The sequence below is a fragment of the Ambystoma mexicanum genome, chromosome 6q (genome assembly GCF_040938575.1).
Source record: "Ambystoma mexicanum isolate Mex_15411 chromosome 6q, UKY_AmexF1_1, whole genome shotgun sequence".
NCBI lineage: Eukaryota > Metazoa > Chordata > Amphibia > Caudata > Ambystomatidae > Ambystoma > Ambystoma mexicanum.
The window spans coordinates 1,375,823,455-1,375,848,406 of record NC_090937.1 but is presented as its reverse complement, the minus strand read 5'-3'; the positions used below and the strand labels follow the sequence as shown (position 1 = coordinate 1,375,848,406).

General features: G+C 45.6%; 1 protein-coding gene across 4 annotated transcripts in view; it reads left to right on the top strand.

The window, feature by feature from the left end:
- The window catches only part of AFAP1 (actin filament associated protein 1), a 551,057-nt gene that overhangs the window by 451,902 nt on the left and 74,203 nt on the right, over positions 1–24,952 (top strand). For all 4 annotated transcript variants that reach the window (XM_069632010.1, XM_069632009.1, XM_069632011.1 and 1 more), the window contains exons 10-11: positions 12,749–12,960; positions 19,564–19,709. In XM_069632010.1, the coding sequence (XP_069488111.1) occupies positions 12,749–12,960; positions 19,564–19,709 (358 nt within the window). The remainder of the gene's footprint in view (positions 1–12,748; positions 12,961–19,563; positions 19,710–24,952) is intronic.

The following is a 24,952-nucleotide window of genomic DNA, read 5'->3' as shown; positions in this document are numbered from 1 at the left end:
GAGTCTACCGCAAAGAGATCTTGGAAATCCAAGAAAACTTGTTTCAACTTTTGCTTTTGTTCCAGAGTCACACAGGCATCAGCTAGGTTGACTCTCTCTTCCACCATCTGCCTGAAGCCTGGAAAGACTTCTGGTTTGGCTATTTCAGCGGCCTCCTCCAGCTGGGTGGAGAAGTCCCTGGTCAGAGTGCTGATTTGGACTGGAGGCTTCAGGTGGGAAAGGCAGCCCTCATGGACCTGGAAAATCACCTCATCCCTCCTGAAGTCACAAGTCACATCTTCCTTACCATAGGGGCAGGAAGTGTACACCAGGAAGTTCCCCCCATGCCGGGTAAAAATCCTGTCTGGTGTTGTATGGTCCTCACTGTCACTGTCAAAACAGTCCTTGGGGATTGGTCCTAACAGTTCATTACCTAAATCAATGGAAAAATGTCGGTCATCAACCGCCATTCCAACAATGGTGCCTGCGGCTAGAGTAATACTCTTTAAGTCGCTGTTATCCACCTCTATTGGAATGGTGTCATGTTCTATGTTGACTAATGGAGTTGGGTTTACCCCCAACCCTTGCTGTTGGAGAGAAGCATTTAGATGTATGTAAGCATCAGGGTTTTTCAACTCTTGTCCCCTTTTGACATTCACTTCCAGGGAGAATTGTCGGGTCCTTTCTGGGATGGTGACTTCCTCTTTAACCTGAATTTCAACGGCATAAGGTAGCAATTGAGCTGACCTAAATGCTTTTTCTGGATCATCAAAGCTCATGGGATTATCCGCTAATCGGGACCAAGCTTTGAAGTTTATTAGGTCCAAACTAATGGCAAAGCGATTGAGAATGTCACTGCCTAAGTAAAAGGCGGCAGGGACGTCTCGCACGACCCAACAATTGTGGACTATGCGCTTGTTGCCAATGGAGATTTTGAGCATACACCTGCTTGGCAGGAGATGTTTGGAATTAGGTGCTTCCAGGTCCATTTCCCACTTGTCTATCAGTTTGAAGGTGGGAATGGCTGGATCTTTTGGGAGTTGGCGGAACATGGCTTCGCTGATGAAGCTCTTACCGTTGTTCACACACACTCGAGCGAGAACAGAGTTCTTCCCATCATTTAACTGAACAGGGATGAACAACTGCTCTCCAATTTGCTGAATCTCAGCCAGGCTCTGAGCTGATTTCACATCTTTCTGGACTATAGGAGTGGGAGTTTCTGATTGTGGATTAGTATAGAATTTCAGAGTGTTTCCTTCCAGCGTGGAATACCACTTTAGACTGGAAGGAAGGTTGATTTTCAGAAATAGAGTTGTCCTACTGCTATTACTGTCACGTCTGGAATCTGGTTGTTCTGGAAGTGAAATTCTACTTGGTCAGATTTTTGTTCAACCATGTGGCAGGTGCCGTTTAAACTAACATGGTTGACACTCTGTTTTAATTTTATTGGTCGGCTAGTCTGGGTCCAGAGGACCTTGTTTACGCAATCTATTAGGGGTGACAACCTTCTCAGGAGGTCATTCCCTAGTAAACAAGGGGTGCCCTCTGGGGTCACAACTATGACCGGGTGTTTCAACTTGTGTCGCCCGATCTTAATGTCCAAGTCTGCCGTCCCCTCGACGGGAATTTCCTTCCCGTCAAAGTTCTGCAGTTGTCCAGGAAGAGAGGTGAGAGGAATTTGGTAATTCTCTCCCCTTCCTGCATTCAGTTCATCAAAGGCCCTTCTGGACAGAAGGGTAGCTTGAGATCCAGTGTCCACCAGTGCCGAGATTGTACCCTGCCCCTGTACTTGTACCGGGGCATAATATCTTCCCTCCTTCTCCTCAAGGGGGCACAGATAATGCACATTTTTGGACAACTGGTGGGCTAACTTTCTGGTTTTGGACATCGCGAGAGAAGAATTTTGGGCAGAATTCTGTGGAGAGCCTTGGGAATCTGAAAGAAAAATTTTGCAACTGGAGATCAGAGCCATTGTGGGTTCCCCTGGTTCCGGTTCTGGGCCGCCCCCCCCTTTTTGGAGGCAGTCCCCAGGATGGGTTTGAACCAGGGGATTTTCTTGCTGTTGGTTCTGGGATGAGATGGTGGGTGGCGGTAGCTCAGTCTCCACATCTCCCCAGTCTGGATTTGCATCCCTAGGGACCCATTTTTCTTTAGGAGGAGTTCCCCCCTCTCTGAAGGAGAAGATCCTTTTCCCAGGATCCTCTGAGGATCCCTCTCCCTCAAATTGGAAGATCTGTACCTCCTCCTCAAACTGAGTCTGTTTGGGTCTTTTGTTTCTCCTACCCCCCCTCTGCTCCTTAGGAGGCAGACTTTCAGGGGCAAGAGATTTCGTTTCCGGTTCCTGGGTTTCCAGGGGCTGTTTACAAGTGAGGAAGGAAGCTTCCTCCAAGGCTTTACACCCCCCTTCCCCTTGTGCCTCCTCCCTGGGAACCGGTGAGTTATCGGGGTGCTGCCCCCGTCATTGTTCTGGAGCACCAGGTCCAGAGTTGGGTGCGTTCTGCGCCGGCATGCTGATCTGAGGGTTCTGCTGAGCCCTCAGTATGTGACCCATATCCCGCGCCATGTTTTGAACCTGGCGCTCTAACTGGGAAACCCGCTCAGGCTGATACGGGGCCCTGTTTTCTCCCCTGGGCTGATCCCGGGAAGGGTAGCTGTCCCTCCTCTGGTAATACCCCGGGTTGGGAAGATTTGGGTACCCCTCCACCCTTGGCCTCCCCTCTCCCGGATTCAGTGGTCTGGGCTCAGGGAATTGGGGAAAGAAGGATGGATGGTTTTGGGGCTGGAAGTCGGGTGGATATCTGGGGAAAAAGTTCTGCCCAGGGTTTGGTAAATTTCTGCCCTCCTGTGGGAAGTTTGGAGGGAAGTTCCCTGGGTTAGGTGCTTGTCTGGATCCCCCCCCTTGGGCTGGAGGAGTCCACACATAACCCAGGATGGGTCGATTTCCCTTGTAACGGGGGCTTACATAATCAGGAGAGCGAGGGACCCCATTTGTGGGGCTGCCTCCTTGGCTCCCTGTCTGTGACTGACCCGAGGACCTCCTGGGCCTAGCATTATTAGGTGCAGGCAGGTTTTTAGGCCCCCCCATCTCCAAATCCAAAACGGGGGTGACCTTTACCTCTGCCACCTTGGCAGCAGCAGGGGTGCTGTTGGCTTTGGGGTTTTTCTGGGCATTACTTTTGCTATCTACCGGTTTCTGCACCTCATAGATCCGGGTAGCCTGTTCAATGACCCAGTCTAAAGATCTTTTCTCGTGAAAATCCCTCACGAGCTGGGTCATGATATATTTGGGCAAGGCATGAAAAAATGTATTAACGAATTCTCGACTGTCTGTGCGCACCCTTCTTGTGGTCTGTGCAAAAGCACGCTTTAACTCCTGCACAAATTCTTGTGGGGCCTGATCCTCCCCACATTGCAAATTGTAGGCTGCCTTGCGAGCCTCTTGAGGATTTCTGTGAACAGAAAAATGTTTCAGGATGGCCGCCTTATATGTGGACCATCTTAAATGATTTTGATCCTCCAGCCCCGCAAAGAAACTGGAGTATTCCGGGGAGAATGTCCACTTTACATATTGAATACAGCTTTGGCTGTCCTTCAAATGGAAAGTCTCCATCATTTGTTCAAACAACTCTAAGTGCTCCCAAACAGAATACTTAGCGTTCTTATGGTAAGGCGTGATGACGCTCCTGATCGCCTTAATCTGCTTTAAGGGGTCCTTAAGCAAGGCCCTTTTTGCCTTATTGGCCTTTTTGGTTCGGGTAACCCTTGTCCATTCTTCCTCGGACTCAGAGGCACTGCTCCCCGAGGTTCCCATCTGTTCTTCCAGGTTTTCCCGGATTCTGCGAGCCTGGGAATGGCTGGCAGAATGTGGGGACCTGGTCTCCTGTGTCCTGCGCAGTTCAGAGGAGTCTTCAGATTCCTCCTTGCTGCCAGGATTTGATGGGTACCCCCTTCACTGACCTAACTGGGCAGAGGATTTCAGGATGCCCTTAATGGGCCTACTCTCCTGGGGTTCCCCATTGAACTGTACTGTACTTGGGTGACCATACCCGGATGCCCACCCCTCCATTCCTGAGTGGTACTGGCCTATGAGCCCCATACTCTTAGCTGGATAGTAATCTGCCATCCCTGCGGCCCTGTGCTCATGTGCGCCAGGGGACATGGGGGTGGCACAGTCCAGGGACTGAGAGGTATGAGGGCCTCTGGTACTAGGGCTCCTGAGGTTATGCTCCGGAGTTTCCATTTCCCAGCGAACCTCATCTCTATCCGCCCCTGCTCCCTGTTGCAATGCAAGAGCCTGCATTTGTGCCTTCAGTTCCTCTGTTAAGGCCTTACTCGACTCTATCAGTTTCTCCTGCATCGCTACCTGTTGCTGGAGCCTATCATTGTGTTGACAGAGGGCCTCATTCTCCCTCTGTGCTTCCTGGTTGGTCCTGGAGAACTGGGCCAGTCTTTGCTGCAGGAGGTTTACCTCCTGGGCCATGTCCCTATTGGCCTGCTCCTTTCTTGCTAGAGCATCTTCCTCCCTTCTGGTGTGCTCTACCAAGTTCTGGTTTTCTTTTTGGAGATCACCCAGCCCCTGGAGGGCCAGGTGATTTTCTTCAATTTTTCTTTTCAAATGGCAGACTTCCTGGCCTAAGGCGTCTCTTTCCTGACTAAGAGCCTGCATCTGCGCCGCCAGGTCGTCCCTTTGCCTTTGGAAGGCGCCGGCTTTCTGGCACTCCTGATCAAACTCTGCCTGGGAATCCAGGTCTTTCAAAATTAGTTTGTTGCTCTCCTCTTTCTCTCTGTCTAGTTGGATTTGCAGGGTGGCTACCTGCTCTGTGCATGCCCTGTTGAAATTGATCTGTTGCTCCAGCTTTTTCTGGTTCTGCAGTAAGGAGTCCAAACTGTCTTGGTGCTCCTTCTGCAGGGCCAGAAATCGGGTATCCTGGTCTGTCTTTTCCTGTTGTAGGATGCCCATATCCTCTTTTATTTTAATGATATATTGCCTACTATCTTTTTCTGCCTCCTGGCTCCTCTGCAGCCTCTGCTCAGAAGAGTCCAGATCAGATTGGGCCTTCTGTAATGCCATCTGTTGCCTATTTGCCAGATTTTGGCTTTCAGCACATCTATCCTGCATGTCTCCCATATATAGGTACAGGTATGCTGCTATCCTGGCAATCATATTGTGTTCCTCTTTGGCTTTAGGAGCCATATATAGTTCACTCAGGGCCACATGTAAGGGACCCTGATCTCTATATATATCTGACCCTGTTTCAGTGACCTGTTGTGTGATGGCCTGCAACCACACATCCTGGCCCTGTTCGGTCCATTCACCTCTCACAAATAGCTTATGCAAGAGGTGCTCTCTGGCTATTTTCATGTCTACTAAGGTCGTCATTCTAGAGATTGGTCTCTGTCCTGACTTACAGAAGTTTGTATTTTATTTTTGCAGAACAGAACTTTTCTTGGAGTGTCCCTTTTGAGGAATGCTTCACAGCGTAATGCAGCGTGGTGATCCGACCGGATGTATGTATCCCGTCAGTTAGCACACTGTATTAAGCTGCACAAGTGGTATTCTAACCCAAACGTCCGGCTCGAGCCCCCAATTTGTGAGAGGATTCAATTCAACACTACAGCTAAGTCAACGCCTAGTCTATAATACTGAATGAAAACCCTTATTGATATATCTTTAGGTCCAGTTCATGCGTTCTGGATGACTACCCCTATATAACACCCCTCTCTTGGAATCCCCCTGACCCCACTGAGCCAAGAAGTAGTTCTGTTTTGCAAGTTTAAAAGGTTTATTTGATAAATTAACAATAGATATATAGATCACACTTTATAATAAATTAATAATTGAATAGCACACTTAATCTGATATGATAAAGATCAACAACGGAGAATCTGGCACTAACACGCTTCTTGATAATCACTAAGGAGTTGACATGAAATGGATAAGGTAGCAACAATACTTTTATGGTTTCAAATGGATGCAATGTGGAATGAAATGCAGTACAGAAAATACTCAATATGATTTCAACAAAACAATGTAATCACTTTTCTCTGGCAATCCCCTCCCCCCTTTTATGCAATGCAAGGAAGTGGAAGGAAGGCACACAATTCTCAGAAATGCAATTCAATGTAATTCAGTTCACCCCAGCAAGCTTAGACTACAGATAGGAGTTTTGAAAACACAGGCCCAAATGCTTTGATATGTGCTAGCAATGGATGAGAAATATGCTGGAAATGCTTTTTAATTCCCTTTCAGAGGTTCAGGGTGAGTGGTATCTAGTTAATATTAGTCCAGGCTCACACTAGCAATGAGGCAGGGATAGTTAGCAGGTTAAACGAATTTCTGGCAAATGGAAGGCAAGGAGCAGCTGATTTTACATGTGGAGAAATTTGCAAATCGCGGTAAAATTCGCGGATGCGCCGAGCGCTATTACAGAGGAACCACAAGGACGATCTCTATCGTTTTGGGGTCCTAGGAAAGCCTAGGATCTCATCTTCCAAATGAAAGTTACTGCAAGTCTCTAGCACAAACGGTTGCGGAGATATGAACGATTGAATAAAGGTCGTTTTTCAGATTTGAAATTTTAAAGTTCAAAAAGACAAGTGCAGCTTGCAACTAGCAAATCACAGCTGACAGCTTTACAAATGACAGGTGACAGTTAGGAGACTGTTCTACTTAGATTAAAATAGGATTGAATTATATTATTTTAACTAAGAGATTGGTTCTGCACAGTTTTCTAGGTACTCACACTATATTCTTGAGTGAAATGGGCCTCATCACGGATCTGGTCAGGGTTTTAAATTTGCCTCTGGTCTCTGCACTTCACAGTGATCTGGGTCAGCTCTCTCTGGTTCTCTGGTCTGGGTCTCTAGTTCTGGATAGATTGAAGTCTCTAGTTTGGCTTTCTGGAGGTTTGATGGAGGTAAAGTATGGATTTTTCCGGCAGAGCGTCCCGCTGCAGATGGATTTGGAAGGTCTCTATCTGTCCTGTCTGTCTGCTTTTATGTGTTTAGAATGTGGGTGTGTTCTAGCATCACTGACCCTACCTCTCTCTCAGCTTCTAATTGGTCAAACTTCCATTTATCATTTGATTGGGGAATGAACTGTGAGTCAGAGGGATGTCATTTTATGGCTTGCAGATAGGACACTCCTCTGTCAGATTGCACATATTCTATATTTGATAATAAAAGACATATTTCAGAGTTACACAGTTGTTTGAAATTACATATACATGGTGTGGCTGAATTTAGCCATGTCTCTGTCCAAATCTGCTGTTTCTAAGAGCTTGCATTCAGAAATGGCACATATTTCACTTTTTAACTGATTTTTCAATTTCTGACATTGACCCAACTTTACATACATGTGTGCAGGGAGTATGGACATTAACTGAAGAAGTTTCAGATTTTTAACATGCATACAGTTAGAGTAATATCCATTTTTCCGCTAAAACCCCCCTGAACATGCCACCGGGTCGAAAAACCTCTTAAAATGTGGGCAGAAAAATCACAAGAATTATGGTATCATTTATAAAATTTTCACATGTCCGCTCTATGAGTTATTCATCTTTTTAAAGTTATGTTCTGGCTCCAAAGGGGTGTGGTTTCCCAGGTCACATGGTATAGAAACCAGTCTTTCCAGTTTCTGCCAAGCCAGCTTGCTCTCACAGGCAGTGCTCCTCCCAGCTCCTGCCAAGAGGAAGCTACATTTTACGACTGCGGTAATAAAAACCTTTGCCTGAGTGAAGAGGGCTTTGTTCACTCTCTTGCAGAGCACAGGTAATTCAATTATCAGATAGATGGCATATCCTTAGTGTGGGCAGCAAAAGGAAGGTTGGCCTGGGAACACAGTGGTGACTCAAGTTTCACTGCTGATGGGGGTAGTTGCCAGGCAGAATCAAGTTCCTTAAGCCAGACTTTCAGCTACTGTCATGTTATTTGTTGCTTTTTAAATTAACTTGCAATTTTACACATGCAGCTAGAATGCTGATTCTAAGTGCAAAACTATGACATTTAAACAATTGCAACCTATGTGACACTCAAAAGTAGGTCACTCAGTCAATTTAAACATTTAGATTTGTAGTGTCTTTCAGTCCAATGCAACTTAAACTGCTGAAATCCACAGCGCAGCCAGTCTTGTTATAAGCATTTTTCTGGGCTCTTCATTTCCCAGATTTTGTAGGCACACAAAACTCCATTCTACCAAATGTCTGCTGGTGTTCAGTGAATATTTTGCACATATTGCAATGTTTGAAATAGGCACTTTGGCTTGCCTTCAGAGAAACACAGGGTGGTTTTAAACTGCCGGCTTTTGGATAGTGGTGAGTACTGGTACTGCACCCATTTTTGGGATTTAAGAAAATGAATTCCCAACAATTCTAGGTTGCATTTGGCAATCAGCATTGCCATTCCCAATGGTTTCAGACTACTGTGTGGGTAGTCCAATGGTGGTTTTAGGCAGTGTCCTTCTGTGCCCATAACATCGGCAAAAATGAGTGGCAGCCTATTCTTCATGCATTTCCCTGTGCATTTTCTGGGAAGCTCTGGCCATCATGAGTTTTCCATGTCAGTACTGCACAGTTTTGAGGTATGGCTCGGATGCATGGGTAAATACATCCCACAGGGGAAATAAACTGTCAATAAACAGAGTTTCCCTTTGACAGTTCAGCCAGCCCAGGAGCACTCCCTCAGCTGGAAAAAGCAGCTGAGGGAGTGCTCAGTGTTTCACTGGGCTGCTCCATAATGGGTGAGGTGGCCAGTAGGTGGACACCCCCTCACCCATTATGGATGAGCCAGTGGGCTTAGACTGGCCTATAGGGCAATAGGGCAATGAGTGTACCAAAAATGCAAAATGCTAGTGTAGGCCAGTAAAAATGGGCCACTTTCTTTGGCCAATGTGGGCCAGTTTGAGGAGTTACTTCACTATGCAGCTAGTAGTTTTGACCATTGTTGCTGAATAAATATTCTTTAAATATCACCATTTGTTTACATTTAAACAAAAAACAACCCCTTGGGTACTATTCAAACAGCCTAAACACTGAATATCCATTTGCAACTGCTGGCCATTTTTTCATTGGTGCCTAAAACCGTTTTATGGCTCAGTCTGACCATGTGAGCTGCCCCTTCCATTTCCTCAATTTTTATTTTTATTTTTTACATTTCATGCTGGGCTGTGGCGCCCCCCTGGGATGCGGCCACGCCCCCATGTGGGGCGCACCCCACAGTTTGAAGACCTCTGGAGTAGAGGGTGGCAGCGATGTTGTGGAAGGTACATTGCCTAGCTACGGCTCAGGCGGTTCGTTCCATCAAGACAATTCTGGACATGATGTCGTCCTGCATTCACCTGATTCCGTTTTGCAGGCTACTGATGAGACCTCTGCAGAAGTTTCTGGACGCCACATGGCTCTAGAAGACGGACAAGTGGACAGACAGAATAGCCCTCCACCAAGACTTCAGACAAGCCTTTCAGTGGTGGGGAGTATGCAGGGACCTTATGCAGGAACCCCAATTTCATGTTCCCCCGTTCCAGGCTACGGGCACCACAGATGCCTCTCTGGATGGATGGGGTGGGGGCTCACACCGGACAGTCCAATGCCAGGGGCCTCTGGCTTCCAGAGGAGCATACTCTGCACATCAATGATCTGGAGCTGTGGGCCGTGTTTTGGGCCCTCAAGTCTTTCCTACCTCTTGTGCGAGGGTGGGTGGTGAGGATCTTTATGGACAATGACACCACTATGTTTTACATCCGGAAGCAGGGCAGAACCAGATCCCCAGCCCTTTCCCTGGAGGCTCAGGCCCTTTGGTAATGGGTCATTCTTCAGGATATGTTTCTCATCCGATTACATCTGGCAGGCATCAAAAACACCATAGCAGACTCCAGTCCTGCTATGAATGGGAGCCCCAGCAAGGGCAGACGCCACGTCTCTTCAGTATGTGAGGCCAACCCCGGATTGGCCTTTTTGCGACCGCACCAAACTCGAAGTCCCAGGCATTCGCCAACAGGTTTCCCCAGCTGGGGAGCCTGTGAGATGCTTTCTTGTTCACATGGGAGGGACTCTTCCTGTATGCATTCCCTCGAATCCCGCTGCAACTATGTGTGATCAACACACTCAAACCCTTTCGCGTCAAGATGATACTCATCGCTCCGGCGTGGCCTTGCCAGATCTGATCTGATACCCGACTGCCTCCTCTTCCCGACCTCCTCCTCTTCCCGACGACCTCCTCTACTTAACCTCCTCCCCAGCGTAGATGGAACGATACTGCACCACAACTCACTGTGTGGTGCAGGGCGCAAAAGATTACACCTCTGCTCATCACAGCTCCTGTTGTAACAGTTGTTTTTAGCCAAGGCTGGATTGGCCCGCGCCTCCATCAGGTTGCATCTGGCAGCCATTTCCTGGTACACGCAGCTACCTGGTAGGCCATTGCTGTGGTCACACAGGCTCTTCAAGGAGTTTCTGAAAGGCCTCTCCAGGACTTTTCCGCCAGTGACGCCGCCTGCCCTGTCTTAGGAACGCGATGTCAGTCTTACTGAACTCAAGGGACTTCCATTCGAACCATTACATCAGGTCTCTCTGAAGTTTCTCTAATGGAATACGGCTTTCCTAGTTCATCACCTCAGCCAGGCGAGTTAGGGAGATTCGGGCTCTTTCCTGCAAGCAACCATACTTGTCCTTCCATGCTGCGAGGGTGGTGCTTCAGACCCACCCCACATATATGTTGAAGGTTCCATCTCATCGAACCCTTGGTGCTTCCAGTCTTCTTTCCAAATCCTCCTTCGCCCGCTGAAAGGTTGCTGCATGCGCTGAACGTTGCTCGTGCCTTGAACTTTTTTGTGGCACTCACAAAGGATTTTTGGAAAACATCTCAACAGCCCTTTCGCAGGCTTCCCTATCCAGGTGGCTCTCTGGCTGCATCACGCACTGTCATCGTCTGGCCAACAGACCTCTTCCAGGCTGGCTGAGAGCCCATTCCACCAGAGCCACTGCAGCACAAAAGTATTTCTCTCTTGTGCTCCCCTGCTGGACATTTGCAGGGCTGCTATGGGGAGGTCTGCGCACACCTTCACGAAATTCTACTGCGTCAACAGCGATTCCAGGAAGGAGTCAGGGGTCGGCCAGGCAGCGCTATGCAACCTGTTTTTTTGAGGTGGGTCTTTTCAGGGGTAAGTGGTTGCACTTCTCTTGAGCCTTTCCACCTCACGTGGTTGTGTTATATACTGCTGTGTATTCGTATTCATGAGCATGTGAATCCATGCCAGACCCCATGCAGGAGAAGGAACAAGTTACTTACCTGTAACTGTTGTTCTCCAGCATGCGTCTGGCATGGATTCACATGAAATCCCTTCCTCCTTCCCTGCTGTGGCTCGTGTCTTGGTTCATACTGTCATCTGAAGATGACCACTGGGGGTGGGGCTTGGGGCCAAAGTTGTCATTGGATGGGTGCAGTATGACCCAGACATCAGTGATTGGTTAAACGGAGAAAGGCAGTCTTTTCAAGCTTTAAAGCAAGACTGCTTTCTTTTTACCGAGGATTGCTAGCCTGAGGGGAATATTCATGAGCATGTGAATCCATGCCAGACGCATGCTGGAGAACAACAGTTACAGGTAAGTAACTTCTTCCTTCCCTCGGCCCATGTTACTAAGAGGGGCAAGGAAGGTATACCTCCTTTGATTGGGATTACTACGGGTTTACTAGTAGTGTGGGGCTGAATAGGCTCTTTAGCCACTACCTATCCCTGTACTGCTGCAGGGTAGTAGTCCTTTCGTCACAAGACTCTACAGACAATTGCCTAAGCCATAAACTGAAGTTGCCCTTGCGCCTGCAGCAGCTGTGCTAAATTGATGCCCTACTTTGAGACAACTACTCTGTGGTTCTTAGTGTTTCCCTCCCCTCCAATATCTCTCAAGTTACTAATCATGTGCGTCCTGTACTTTGGTTTGCTTTCCATTCAAAGGAATGCATGGACACAAAGGATCTACGTTAAAAAAACTGCATTGTGAAAAGCTCGAGTTTCAAAATTGCAAAGCCAACTTGGGCGCATTTTGAAACTCAAGCCTTTGGGAATCTGTTAATTTGTCCCCCGCTTTCACTTTAATGGATACAGGGGACACCCCTGCTACCCCCGAAGCCCATAATGCCGAACTAGGAGAGCGCATTCAGCGTTTGATTTTCTCTATTTTGCGTTAATACCGTTCACAAAACAGTGTTTGATCAGTGTGTGAAATTAGTTGCACACAAGAACATACCTGTTTCCAGATTACTGGAACTCAATTGCAAATTTGCACAGTTATTAGACTTGGGGCAAAGATTATCCTAGTGCAAAAAAACATTGACGCCGCATTAGAAAACCTTTGCACCTGGGCAAGTGTAATTTGGCATGGTATAAGCACAAGAGAAAACATTGACCCAGTGAAAAAAAACACATTTATTTACTCCATGGCAAAGTTTAGCCTTGTTCCTACACACAATGGCATTAGCACTAGGGCACGTTGGCCTAGTTCTACATTGCACTTGCACCAGTGCAAGGTTTCTGTAATGTGGCCCTTGAGCGTATCTCTCAACCCAGTCAATGCGCTGAATACAACTGTCTCCTTTGGGGGATTGCATGGAGAAGTTTGTGTTTGCATTTTCCACAGCCCTTGCCTTTTGTCTTGCCAATGTGCCAGTTTCCTGACTGTACTTCCATGTTAACAAGCTCTCTCATACAGGTGTTTCTCTGCACACTTTTGTAATCTAACATGTGGCGTGATTCGTGCTTCATTTTGTTTTATTGCAGGATATCTGAACGTGCTGTCCAACAACCGCTGGCGTGAGCGCTGGTGCAGAGTGAAAGACCATAAGCTCATCTTGCACAAGGACAGGACTGATCTGAAGACACAAATTGTTTCCATTCCCCTCCGAGGGTGCGAAGTCATTCCAGGCCTGGACTCCAAACATCCTTTGACCTTTCGCCTGCTACGGAATGGCCAGGAGGTGGCAGTGCTGGAGGTGCCCGAGTACTTTCTATACATACAAGCCTCTTAGTAGAGGAGGCAATGCATGTGGCAGGGATAGTTTGGAAAACCTGTATTCTTGAGCATTCACTCGGGATTGCCCATTGTGAAATATATGGGAATCTGCCAGTCCAGAAGGAGGTAGCTACTCTTTATTAATGTATACGTTTCCGGTTTTGGTGAATATTATCAGTCTGTGCGCTCTACCCCCTATTGATCTGTTTATAATGCTTTGTTTTTGTATTCATTTAATTCCTGACTAATCCAAGTTAGTTCGAGGTCATTGGCTGGATGGCTGCATAGAGACCGACATTCACCCATCGGTCTGTTAGGTTAAATAGAAAAAATGGATTTTCTATGTAAGCCTTTGTGCGTTTATGTAAACAATCCTCACACGTTTCAGTTCTGTAATGATTATTAGGTACACACGTATTGGTGATTACAAATTGTTATGTTTTAATTCAATTGTTTCACATTCATCATAAAAAGAGAAACATCTTCACATAGTATCATTCTTTAGTGAACTTGTGCCAACATTTCTAGGAGGCACGTTCTTGTATTTCGCTCTCTCTGGGGCTTTGTCAAGGCACTTAATACATTGTTTGGCGTGCCATATATAATTCATAAAATACATTGTCAATCTTTAATCTATAATTCATAAAATACATTCTCAATCTTTGTTTAGTACAATACAGGTACATTCCATTAGTTTACAAAATGAGGGTACATTTCTCAATTCTTTTGTTTCTTGTAGTTCCTGAACGAACAGACTTCCCTGGTTCTTGGAATCTAGTTAAACGTCCACTTTTCTGGGGTCCAGTTTAACATTGAAATGGCTGCAGCTTCATGTAGTCCATCTTCTGGCTTGTGCTGCTCCTGGTTCGGCCTGCTTGTCTGTGGCTGATTATATCATTCCCTAATGGAACTCGTCCTGGACCCTGTGGTGGCCGTCGTCTGCTTGTGGGCTGCTAATGACCATTCCAGTCGATCAAGCAAAGGCTGCTTTTTTCGGAAAATGTTACAAATGCATTGCTTTCTAGCTTTGCTGTACAACCGATTACAAGCAGTGTTTCTAGTTGTTTAAATGGTATGGTACAAGAGTTGCATTTTGCAGCACCCTTCTCCCACCTTGTAATGGGGTCAACTTTTCTTTTTGCAGGGCCATTATAGAAAGCCGCCTTTTAAGACCCCCTAACTGTAGAACCTGACTTCAGTGGGAGCTTAAGAGTGGTTTAGAACAAGGAAGCACTGAAGTCTGAGGTCCACATACGATAAATTACATGAACACACTAGAATGCTCTTTTCAAGTACGCAGCCTCCTCTTCCTAACAGCTCTCCATCCTCCATTTAATCTACAGATTGTTCCCTTGTTCAGCTTTAATTACCTTTTAATTACCTTCCTGTATCTGCTCCACTTGCTTCCGTGCCACCCCAGACATTTTTCATAGGGGTGGCCCGATGAGGACAGGCCGGCACGGGGGAAGTTGCATTCATTGAGTCTTAGAGGCAGGTGTGCCGGGCGGAGGAGGCATTTTTATAAAGGTGGCCGTGGCCCCCCTTGGCCACACCATGGTGGTGCCTCTGTTGCTTCCTTCCCAAATGGAAATGTTCCCCATCTTGCATTTTCTACAGTTCTTACTGTCTTGCCGCCTCTTTCAAGGCTCTCTGTTCTGTAAGGCCTCATATACTCACCTGTTATATATCGATTCACATAAGACTGCAGGCAACACTGTACCAGACCCATTTCCCAAAAACCGTACACGGAATTCCTTAGCCAACTCGATGATCCGAGACCACAGAATTGTAAGTTTGCAAGTCATGACCTTCTATTTTAGAGTGTAGGTTATTCCTTTTAATAAACGGCATGCCGTTGGCCAATCAAGCATATCCCTGGTTGCCGCCCAGCCCCACTTGAAATGCAGGACTCCGCTAGTAGGATATTTGAGCTATGTTTGCGCTCAAACGGAGTACTGAGTCTTTGGTCAGCAAGTGAGTCGCATTGTGTTTTGTTTCTACCATCGTGCCTTTATACTCTTCCCACATAATTAAAATCTTTCTAGATTGATGCCTCTGCCATTTGTGAAGGATGGGCCCCCCATCCAACAGTCTTTGCACCCTAGTACCCAAACTAACTGTAAATGAACACTCTTCAAAGAGAGGGACCATGTGCAAACATGCAGTGTGATACATCCTGTGCAATAAATACTCATTTGTTGACCTATTATGGAGGTCAGAGGAGAGTATTGGCGGAAGCGCCTGTATGCGCTACTGTTACCCACAGCAGTGTTCATTTGCAGTCAGGGTACGGCTTGCTGCCTTTGGCAGGCTCCAGCTGGAGTGTGGCGTTGTGTGCCCAGTATATCTTCACTGTATTTATTTATTTGTTTGCTTGGTAGACGCTTATACAGCAAGTAAAATACTGTTTCAAAGCACCCACAGGGTGACGGTAGGGAACGAGGGAGTAAAAACACGTTGCAAAACACAATATTTAAGAGCAGTGGGAGAAAAAAGGACGGACCTACTGTGAGCATTCAGAATGTGCAAGTGCAGCAAGAGAGAGGCAGAGGGGGGTAAGCGCTGGGGAGCCCGGGCTCATGCATGATCCTTGATGCTGCTGATGCCAATGGGAGAAGTCAGTACAGGGAGGAACCCCTGGCCAAGGTACGGCAGTGACCCGCTGCAACTCATTTGACTGGGATGTTACTTGAAACAAGTATGCTTGACAGGGCGGGGAAGGTGAAGCCTGAGGCTGGCCAGGTTGGCGGCCAGAGCAGGGTGAAACGAAAAGAGTTGGGTAGGGTACAGCTCCGAATTCGGCAGAGTCCCATCATTTTCAGCAAGCGTGGCTCTGCATATTTGGGGGATTGCCTGAGAGCATGGTGTTAAGCTCCCAGAGCACGGAACCGCCCGCTGATGCTGTTCTCCCAATGTCGGCCTGCTGCCATACTGGTATGATAAGGCTGCTTCAGTAGCCTATCATTAGTCCTCATTCCGCACCGACTGCTTCCAGACTGCCCTTTCTTCCCCATCCATTCGTATACTTGGTATGTTCTGCCATGCAAGCTCAGGAATATTGCAATGTGTGGCACTTTCTTAAGCCTAGTAAGCTTAGCCCACTGCCCACATGGCGTGAAAATACTCATTCCAAGAGCCCAACAAACGAGGCAAATAAGTGTACATCATATAATCGGCAGTAACCAAAATTACTTTCTGAACCATGGCAGATAGACAGAAGTTCCTCCTGCTACAAAGAGGACAAGTTGAGCCCTGTTAATACTTTCTCCTGAACAGCCCCAGCACCGACAAATGCTCAGAGAAGATTCTGAGAATTTCAAGAAAAGAGTGCAAGTGCAAGGCGACAAGAGGGAGGGATTAGGGCCTGTAACCTTCAGAAAACCTAAAGATACCAGATGCTCCTGAGAAACTGAATATAGCTCCAGTTCCAATGAAAACTATTCCAGCTCACTGTCTGGGAGTTAGGAGAGCTTTTCAGAACGTGCTCAGCTGAGGGGTTCTGAGAAGCCAATTTAAAGGTGCAACCAGTTTACATTTGAGTCTCAAGGATAACGCAGCTGAGCAGTTAGGCTTGGTCCCAGGAGGCCCCAGGCTTTGTGTGGAGCAATGTTAACAAGATGAAAGTCTGTTAAGGAACAGACCCCCATACAGTAAGTACAAAATCAACACACTACTGGGAAGTAAAGTCACTATTAAAATGTATATATACATTACATACTTCTAATAGATTCCTCCCTCCCACTTATTCCTCATCTGTGATCTTCTACCTCCAGCTGCTTTGAGAAACATTTTCACCACCAGGGGTGCTGCGTGGCTCCACACCATTGCTCATCCCACATCGGACGTGATGTCGGGGCCGGTATATATGGGGGGGTACTGCACTCATGACCTCTGTTCCTTTTCTTCTGCATTCTCTATACGCTTTGAGAACGCTGCTTCCAGCGATCTGCAGCTGCAACATGTATAACCACGGGACGTCCTTGGGCTTCGAGACCTGTTTGATTGTCACCGCTAGAGGGAGCTGTGGGCTTAGGATATATAGTGGTCCTACTGTGTTAATGAAAACCTGCAATTTGGCCCGTGTACACGGGCCTATACACTAGTTTCACAATAAAGTAAGTGTTCCAGAAAGAGTGAAAATCAGTTTACTAACAACAGTCTGTTCATAACACATTACAAAAGTAACAAAAATGTTACTTACATAAAAGTTAAGGGGGGGGATCACAGTTCTTGCAACACTTCTTTTGAGGTGGCTTGCACTGCAATGCACAAATGAAGGTGGGAAGAAAATGGGAGCCACTCTCCCTGCACCAGTGCACACCAAACCAAGCGAATTGTGCAGGCAAGCAGAGCAGAGCCCGCCTCCTTTTCCGCCCACACACAAAAAAAGCATTCAAGACCCAGATCATTAGCAGATATACTGGGGGACTTCATTGAAGGCAATGGAACAAGTGCAAAATAAAAATTCCTAACCTGCATGAAGTCATACATACCGGAGCAATAGGTCTTCATTGAAACCTTCCATGGTAATTTGAAGACATATGAATGACAGTTTAGTTCTAGCAACAGTAAACCCCGCCTATCCTATGCAAACTCGTGCCACTTCACTCCAGAGTCAAATCTAGAGAATGACTTGGCCTGCACTTGTGACCACATCCGTGGTTGTGACGGCTTCTAGCCGGTATATTGTAGGAGCCATCTTGCAATATACTGGCATGAAATCCCCTTGCACCGCGCAACCAGAGAATACCAGCAACACTGTCAACCCTGACACAGTGCAGTCTGCGAGCCTTGGCAGTGGTTTTAAAAAACATATTTTGGGCAATAGCACATGGCTAACTTTCGGAAGAAATGGAGCGCTGTGCATCAGTCAATATACATTGTATGTTGAAAGAGTTCGACATATTGACGACATAGTTTTTTACCAACATACTAGTGGGGCAGCAGGCAGTCAGTCACATTGACAGTTAGTGGGGAATATACATTACTTTGCTGAAAGTGGGTTCGAGTGGAACTGAGGGGGGTGAGTGTGGTCATTGGGAACGATTCCCTGGGTGAGGGAGGTTGGTTTATAGTCATTCCATCGACAGCCAAAGCATATGCCATACCATCTAAAAAAAAAACATCTAATGCATTTTTTTTCATTTTTTTTTAATGGGGGTTCCCCTATTGGGGGGTCCCCCCAAACCCCATTCTTTTAACCTTTAAAACCCATTTTTATTAAACTATACCCTTTACCATCTAAAAAAAAAATGCATTAGATGATTTTTTTAGATTTTATGGCTGTCGATGCTTTGGTTGTTGATGCAATGACCGGATACCGGACACAAAGTTGCGTTTTCTTTCTTGAATAGAAACAGTGCATAGGTATGGGGTGTAGGCTGCATAGTAAATGAAACATTGTGTGCACGTTCCCATCTTTAAAAAACTGCCTGATTGTTTATTGCAGGCTTCTCTAATGGACATAGCGGCTCTGTGAATAACCCATGTGTCCACCCTCATGGGAGTTTCCTTCATGGGCGTCCAGTGCATTGAGAGCTTGAGGGCCCTCGCACAGCACACTGTGCTGAAATAATTGCGACTGCGGACAGTGGAATCACATTTATAGAGGCACAGACTGTTCTTGCGTCACTAGCAGGCGCCTGGAGTACTGTTAAGGGGCTGGTGGTGCCTGTGGTGCCTGTTCCTTACTCTTTTGGGCCTTTGAATGCCTCTAGTTTGAGCGTGAAGCATTTCTGCAAATTGATCGGAGGTGTCTTGCATAGCCTTAGCAAGGGAATTCCACCGGCTCAACCAGTGCCTCTAAATATCCTTGTGAAGGTGCCATACTCTAAACACCAGGGCTGCTGGAGACATGCATTAGAAAGCAGCTGGCTTAATGATGTAGAACAATGGAATGATTTGCAGCATACGCTGGTAATGAGCTTTTAGACCGGCCCTCCTTTATTAATAACGTGTTGGACTAGCTTCAGATGTAGCAGGCGAGAAGTGTGCAGACTGAGACGATCAAGGACCATTACTAAATCCCGAATTACTGGCCTGCCCATGAAAACATTTTGCGATGAGAATCTCATGGCTCTTACAAGTGAGATGCCATTTTTTCCCCATTTGTTACATTTAGTTGTATGTCTGTAAAACAGCAGATCGGCTTTACGTTTTTAAATTCTCTACACCAATGGAAGACAGTGTTCGCTTACTGGTATGCAAATGAGGTTGGCTTAGTTTCCTCTGAAGCTTCTGAGAGGTTCAAAAGCCGCCTTGCACTAAACAAATTTGCATTTACTCTTGGGTCCACTTTAGACATGCCTGGTAGTGCTCGGGACGTTCTTCAGTTGACCATGGCTTTCTACAAGGCATTAAAACAATCCTTTGTGAAACCTATCTGCACGTAAACCTTGTGAGATACCACAGGGTGTTCGCTGGTGCAAGTCTTAGCTAACACATGCAGTGAGTTGTGAAGTATACCTGCAGATTATCCAGGAGGACCTCTTGGTGCATCTGTCACAGTGTGTACATGTCTGAGAGGCGAATGCGTGCCCTGAGGTCTGTGCCCTAGGTGTGATCTCTCTTCTTTCCCTTGCAGGCTTCATCTTCGGAGAGCATGGGCCGATGGATCGGTATTCTGCTGGCTGAGACAGGCTCGTCGACTGATCCCGGAACACTGCACTATGACTACATCGATGTGGAGATGACTGCAAATGTTATACAAACAGCAAAACAGTCTTTCTGGTGAGGAGCAAACTCTGAGCTATGTTAATGGCACTCTGACATATCAGAGCAATGCAACAGGTTCACTGTATTACTTAAACATGATCTCCATTTAGCATTCGCTAGCCAGACACTCTTTCTGAAATGCCAACTACTGCAAAGCAGAAGCAGCACCCTCCCAAATTCTCAGAGATATGGAAAGTACCTGCCTCTTTCTCACCATGGCTGCCAGCACTCTTCTTCTCAGGATGCATTGTCAAAGCAACCCACAGGGTCAGAGTTGTTACTGTTCGCGTGGGTATGCAGTCTTTGCATAAAAACATTTTCCATGAAGGGATAGCCCAACTAATTTCTTTCCATCGAAATATCCACCAAATGCATATTTATAGGGGGTAAAGGGTTCATTTTGTTTCAGGTGGGTTTTTTAGGGTTCAACGGGTGGTTGGGGGGGGGGACATACAAAATAAATAAAAAATGCATTTGATGGACATTTTTTAGATGGAAATGATTTGATGGAACTATTCCTCGATGGACAAAGTTCTATGGAAAGATATGTAACCGTTTGCATGCCCTTTCACATCAAACTGAATAAAGGTTGGGTGAATGTTTGCCTTTTTCACTACCCCTAGTAAAGAAACAGACCAACAGGTTACTCCTCATCTTTCTTTCATTAAGTAAGGGTTTCTTCCCATGGACTCCCTTTTCAGGGTATCAGATAATATTATCCCCACCAAAAATATCACTGTATATGGTCGTCGGGAATGGCAATAGGCGATATTTTTAGTGGGGATAATATTAGGGTTTTTTGGGAGTGGGGATAGCAGGGGTGCCCCCTGCTCCTTTTAAAATACAGGGTTTACAGGGGTGTCCCCTGCAGGTTCCATGCCTTAATATCGCAGAAAAAATATGGCGATATTTTTGTATGGCAATATTTTTGCGGGGATATTAACACATGGAACCCTTTTCAGTACTCTAGGAGATGAGATTTCTCCAAAGGAAGCTAAACCTCTATCTGAAGCATTACTGAGACCAGTTGCCTGCCCAGTTGGGAGTTGGACATTGCACCCATCTCCCGAAAGCACGTTTACGTTCCTGGTGTGTGCTCTGTTAAGGATTTTAAAGAGGTGTCACACTCCAGACCAGGACCCTTTGTACTGGCCGGGGATGCAGTGCACATTAAAAACACTTTTAAATTTATGAATTGGGATTCAGCTTTGAGAAGGCAGTCAACCTGTCTCAAACCCCCCTTAACGTACAACCTGTGTCGCAATGGACAATGAACCAGGCCGGAGTGTAATAATGAAAAATTTAATTAATTTTGAATAGTGAATACAAATCAAACACATTCAATATAGGGCAGCAATGGGATTCTTTAAAGGAAAGGAAATCTGGTATTAAATGGGAAACACTTTCACAGGCAACTCGGTTTTGTTAGCAAAAGGATTTATTCTACTGCAACTATATTTTTAATGGCTAGATTGTTAAGGAAAGACACAGTACGCGAGGAGGTTACTTGTAAGGTCAACCTACATCCACACCGTGTTCATCTCTATATGGGAATTAATTAAATTATTCAAAATAGTACTAAGGACTTATACAACGGACTGAAATGATTTGGAAAGAATGGCGCTAATACATGGAGATTAACACAGACTTTCCTAAGGACAGGATACACAGAGGATTCTGACAATTTACGAATTTACTAGGGTATTTATAGGATTTCTATGGGATTGGACATGGTACCAGGTAACAAAGCAAGGGGTGCAGTTTATTGGTTACTAGGGAAGGGAAATACTAACAAAGCACTTGAATGGAATAGTTTGGACAGCCAGCCGGGTGTTTGGACAGCAGAACAGGGGTCTAGTCACTGTACAGCGGCGGCTCTCCTCTTGGGACACAGCAAGGCAACCGGGGTCTAGTCTCAGTGGATAGCAGGGTGCATCAGCTGGGCAAAGCAGGTCTGGTTGCTGGATAATCCCAAAAAGGTTCAGCAGCCTTCCCCCCCTTTTTCCCTGATTTATTGGGATCTTTGTAGGGTTTAATTCTGGATAAGAGGTTCAGCCTCGGTAAGAGGTTCTACCTGGATATGCTATCGGCTACCCCTGGCCTGGCACTGGAATCTGGAATCTTGCAGGGTGAATGTGGAATGTCTGGATCTCCTGGATGTTGATTTATTAATGCTGGATTTTCTTCAATGAAACCTGTCTGTCGGTATGTCTCCACATTATATAGAACGGATGACATCAGAGGATTTTTACTATGTGGGCAGAACTAAGCTAGACATACCTCTAAAAATGGGACAGGTCAGCCTGTAACTGTCGCCACCTCCCTCTAAGCAGATTGGACTGAAGGACGTCACTCAGTTTTAGTGTGTATGTTTTTGTGAGGTGCATTGTTATGCCATCGGGAATTTATACCAAAATCAGTTATGACACAAAACCCCTATATTTACAGTTGTTATCCTCCTGAAAATCGGATAGGCAGACTATATTTTACAAGGAATATGCTGTTCCAAATCCCAAGTCAGTGCAATGCTGTTTAGTCATTCTGGCAATCTTTCACCATTTCCATGGAAAACATTTCACCTAAAATTCTACAATTATCTACATATATACCTATTATCACTGGCCATATTTTCCTTAAGTTTCAAAACTGTACCATGTATGCTTTCCCCAGAAATGACATTTTATTGGCGTTTGCACCCACCACATGCCAGAAAAATCTACAATGTCTTATTTTAATGGTGCAAAAATGACATTTAAAACGGTCATAATTTCACATTACTTTTTTTTTAGATTAATGAAACTGATGGGAAAGTTGTTACAAAGTTGTTATCCTATATTTAAATGGTCTAATTGTCCTCACACTTTTCTGGACTTGTCAATTATGTCAGAATAAGCCGGTGGCTTACTAATTGATTTGTTTTGGGATTCCACAGCATATGGAGTGGCTGGGTAAACCTGCAAAAGCTTTAATTGACTTTCTTATTTTCCAACTGTTATTAAATAATTTGTTTTATTCAATTGAGATTGAATATATGTTGATTGCTAGACAAAGAATTGTTTTGTTGTTTAAAGATATGCTGAATGTTTGAAATCCTTCTGAAACCTTGTTAGAGTGCAATTGTATTCTTGATGTGATTACATGGAAACTCTGAGCAGTGCCCCACTAGGAGGGCAGGGTGGTTGCCCTGTTGGCAACAACAGGTCTTACGTTTCTCAGGGCTGTCCATTGTCCCATGGTAGGGGAAATGCCATTCAGTCTGACGAGGTCGCAAATTCTCAGATATTGGTCCTTTCATTGGGAAAGGGGCTTCCTTTGAAGTGTTCTCCCTTTGCCAAACTGGTTCTGCTGATCTCAAACAACTTTAAAAAAATATATTCTCTTTCTTTCACAAAAGCCAGTCTTTTTGTAAATAAATATATTATACATTTAAACCAAACCCCATCCCCACCTAGAATACTATTTCTGTGTGATGGGATGATTTCAAATTTTAACTTTCAAAGTGTTATTTCACTGCTAATGCAAAAACGAATTTGCATTTGTTTATTTTACACGGTAATTTCACCAGATGCAGTTTCTTTAACACATATTTTCAGAACAGCCTGCACAGCTCGATCAGATCAGTTTCTTGGCAGGGAAAGGTGCTAGACATAGTTTTCTTTTGTAATTGACGCATAGCCAAGGAGAAAAGCTTTATTTTTGAAGTCCTCGGCACATGTGTATTTGTTGCAAAAGTAAACACGGGTCATACGGCCTGATTGCTTGAAACAAATTACTCTGCTGTTCATAGATTTTGCTTGGCATACAATACCTTTCAGGGAGGGATGGCCCTCATTAGATGGGGTTCATTTCTAAAGATAGATGGGCATGGCTGTGTTTTACTGGAACCAAACTGTTGTAATGTTGAAGGATGAAAAAGGGCACCAGTGCAAAGCAATTTTTAAATGCTAAACATTTCCTTTTTCAGTTGGAAGTTTTAAGCTGGCAGCACAGCAGCACCAGGCTGCTTTTGAATTCTTCTTTTTGGTGTACATGAAGAAAATAACTGCAGCAATTCTCGGGGTGTTCTTTGTTTCAACTCGCCCCATATGTTCTCAACAGAGCCAGCGCAGCCATTATTTTTGGTAACTGCTAAAAACGCAGTTTTGATGCAAGGGAATAAGTGCTCAGCAGAGCCAGCACAGCTATTCTTCTTGTAACTGCTGAAAATGCAGTTTGGTGATGTATGGGAAGTTCTGCTGGGCTGGTAAATGTACCCCACAGATTCTGAAAGTACAGCAAAGGCTTGGAAACTGTCCTTAGTCGCCTTTTTACCAAAGGATCCATCATTTGTGGATTGCCTCGTAATTTCCCCTTCCTTATCCTTTTCGGCTGTTGCTCCCTGGTTCCAAGCAGTAGGGGTCTATCAAGCACTGGAACCTCTTCACCCACCCATTAATCTTCTCAGTCTATTGGCCATGGGAGTCACAGCAGGGTATGTGGGGGGTGCAGGTTGGACTATTGACGTTCATAGATGTGCAGGCATGATACCAGCTGTGCATAGCTTTGACAAAACAACTTTCTTTTCCCACCAGTCAGTTGCTCAGTACACACAGATTAGTAATGGGCAACAAAGTGGTTCTAAGTGGGTCAGACTTGCCACAAAGATGACATTATATATCCCACCCCAGTGGTACTTTCTTCGGCATATATCTAAAGTTCAGTCTTCCAAATGAATGTTAACTTTCTCTTCCTTGCCATTGAAATGGACAAGACCTAGAATCTCAGGGTTTTAATTTCCAAAGGTTTTGTATTATAAAGGAAATTTAACCATTGATTGTCCACCAGCTCCAGGAGGCTAGATTTGGGATGGGTCTGGGGGCACATTTTTGCATGAGGATCCCTGGGGCGCGTTGGGAGATTCGATGTATTGTTTCCATTGATCCCCAAAGGTAGGACATATATGTGCCCAACTATTCTCCTATATGTAGCTGCATCCCCTTGGTGCACACTGCAGAAAGTATGGCACATTCTTGCCAAACTCTTTCATCCTCATTTCAGTATTCCACGTATCATTCCCCCAGCCCCCAAAAGTAGAAAGAATAGATCATGTAAATGCCCTACTATTCTCCGATATACATTTGCTTCCCCTTTGCACTCACCACAGAAAATAAGCTATCCTTGGTTCAGGGGGTACTTTGCGCTTCTCCACACACTTCTGTCCCACCGTTGGCAAGAGCGATAGTTTGGCAATGGTCGAGCTCAGCCCTCTCCTTCCCTGG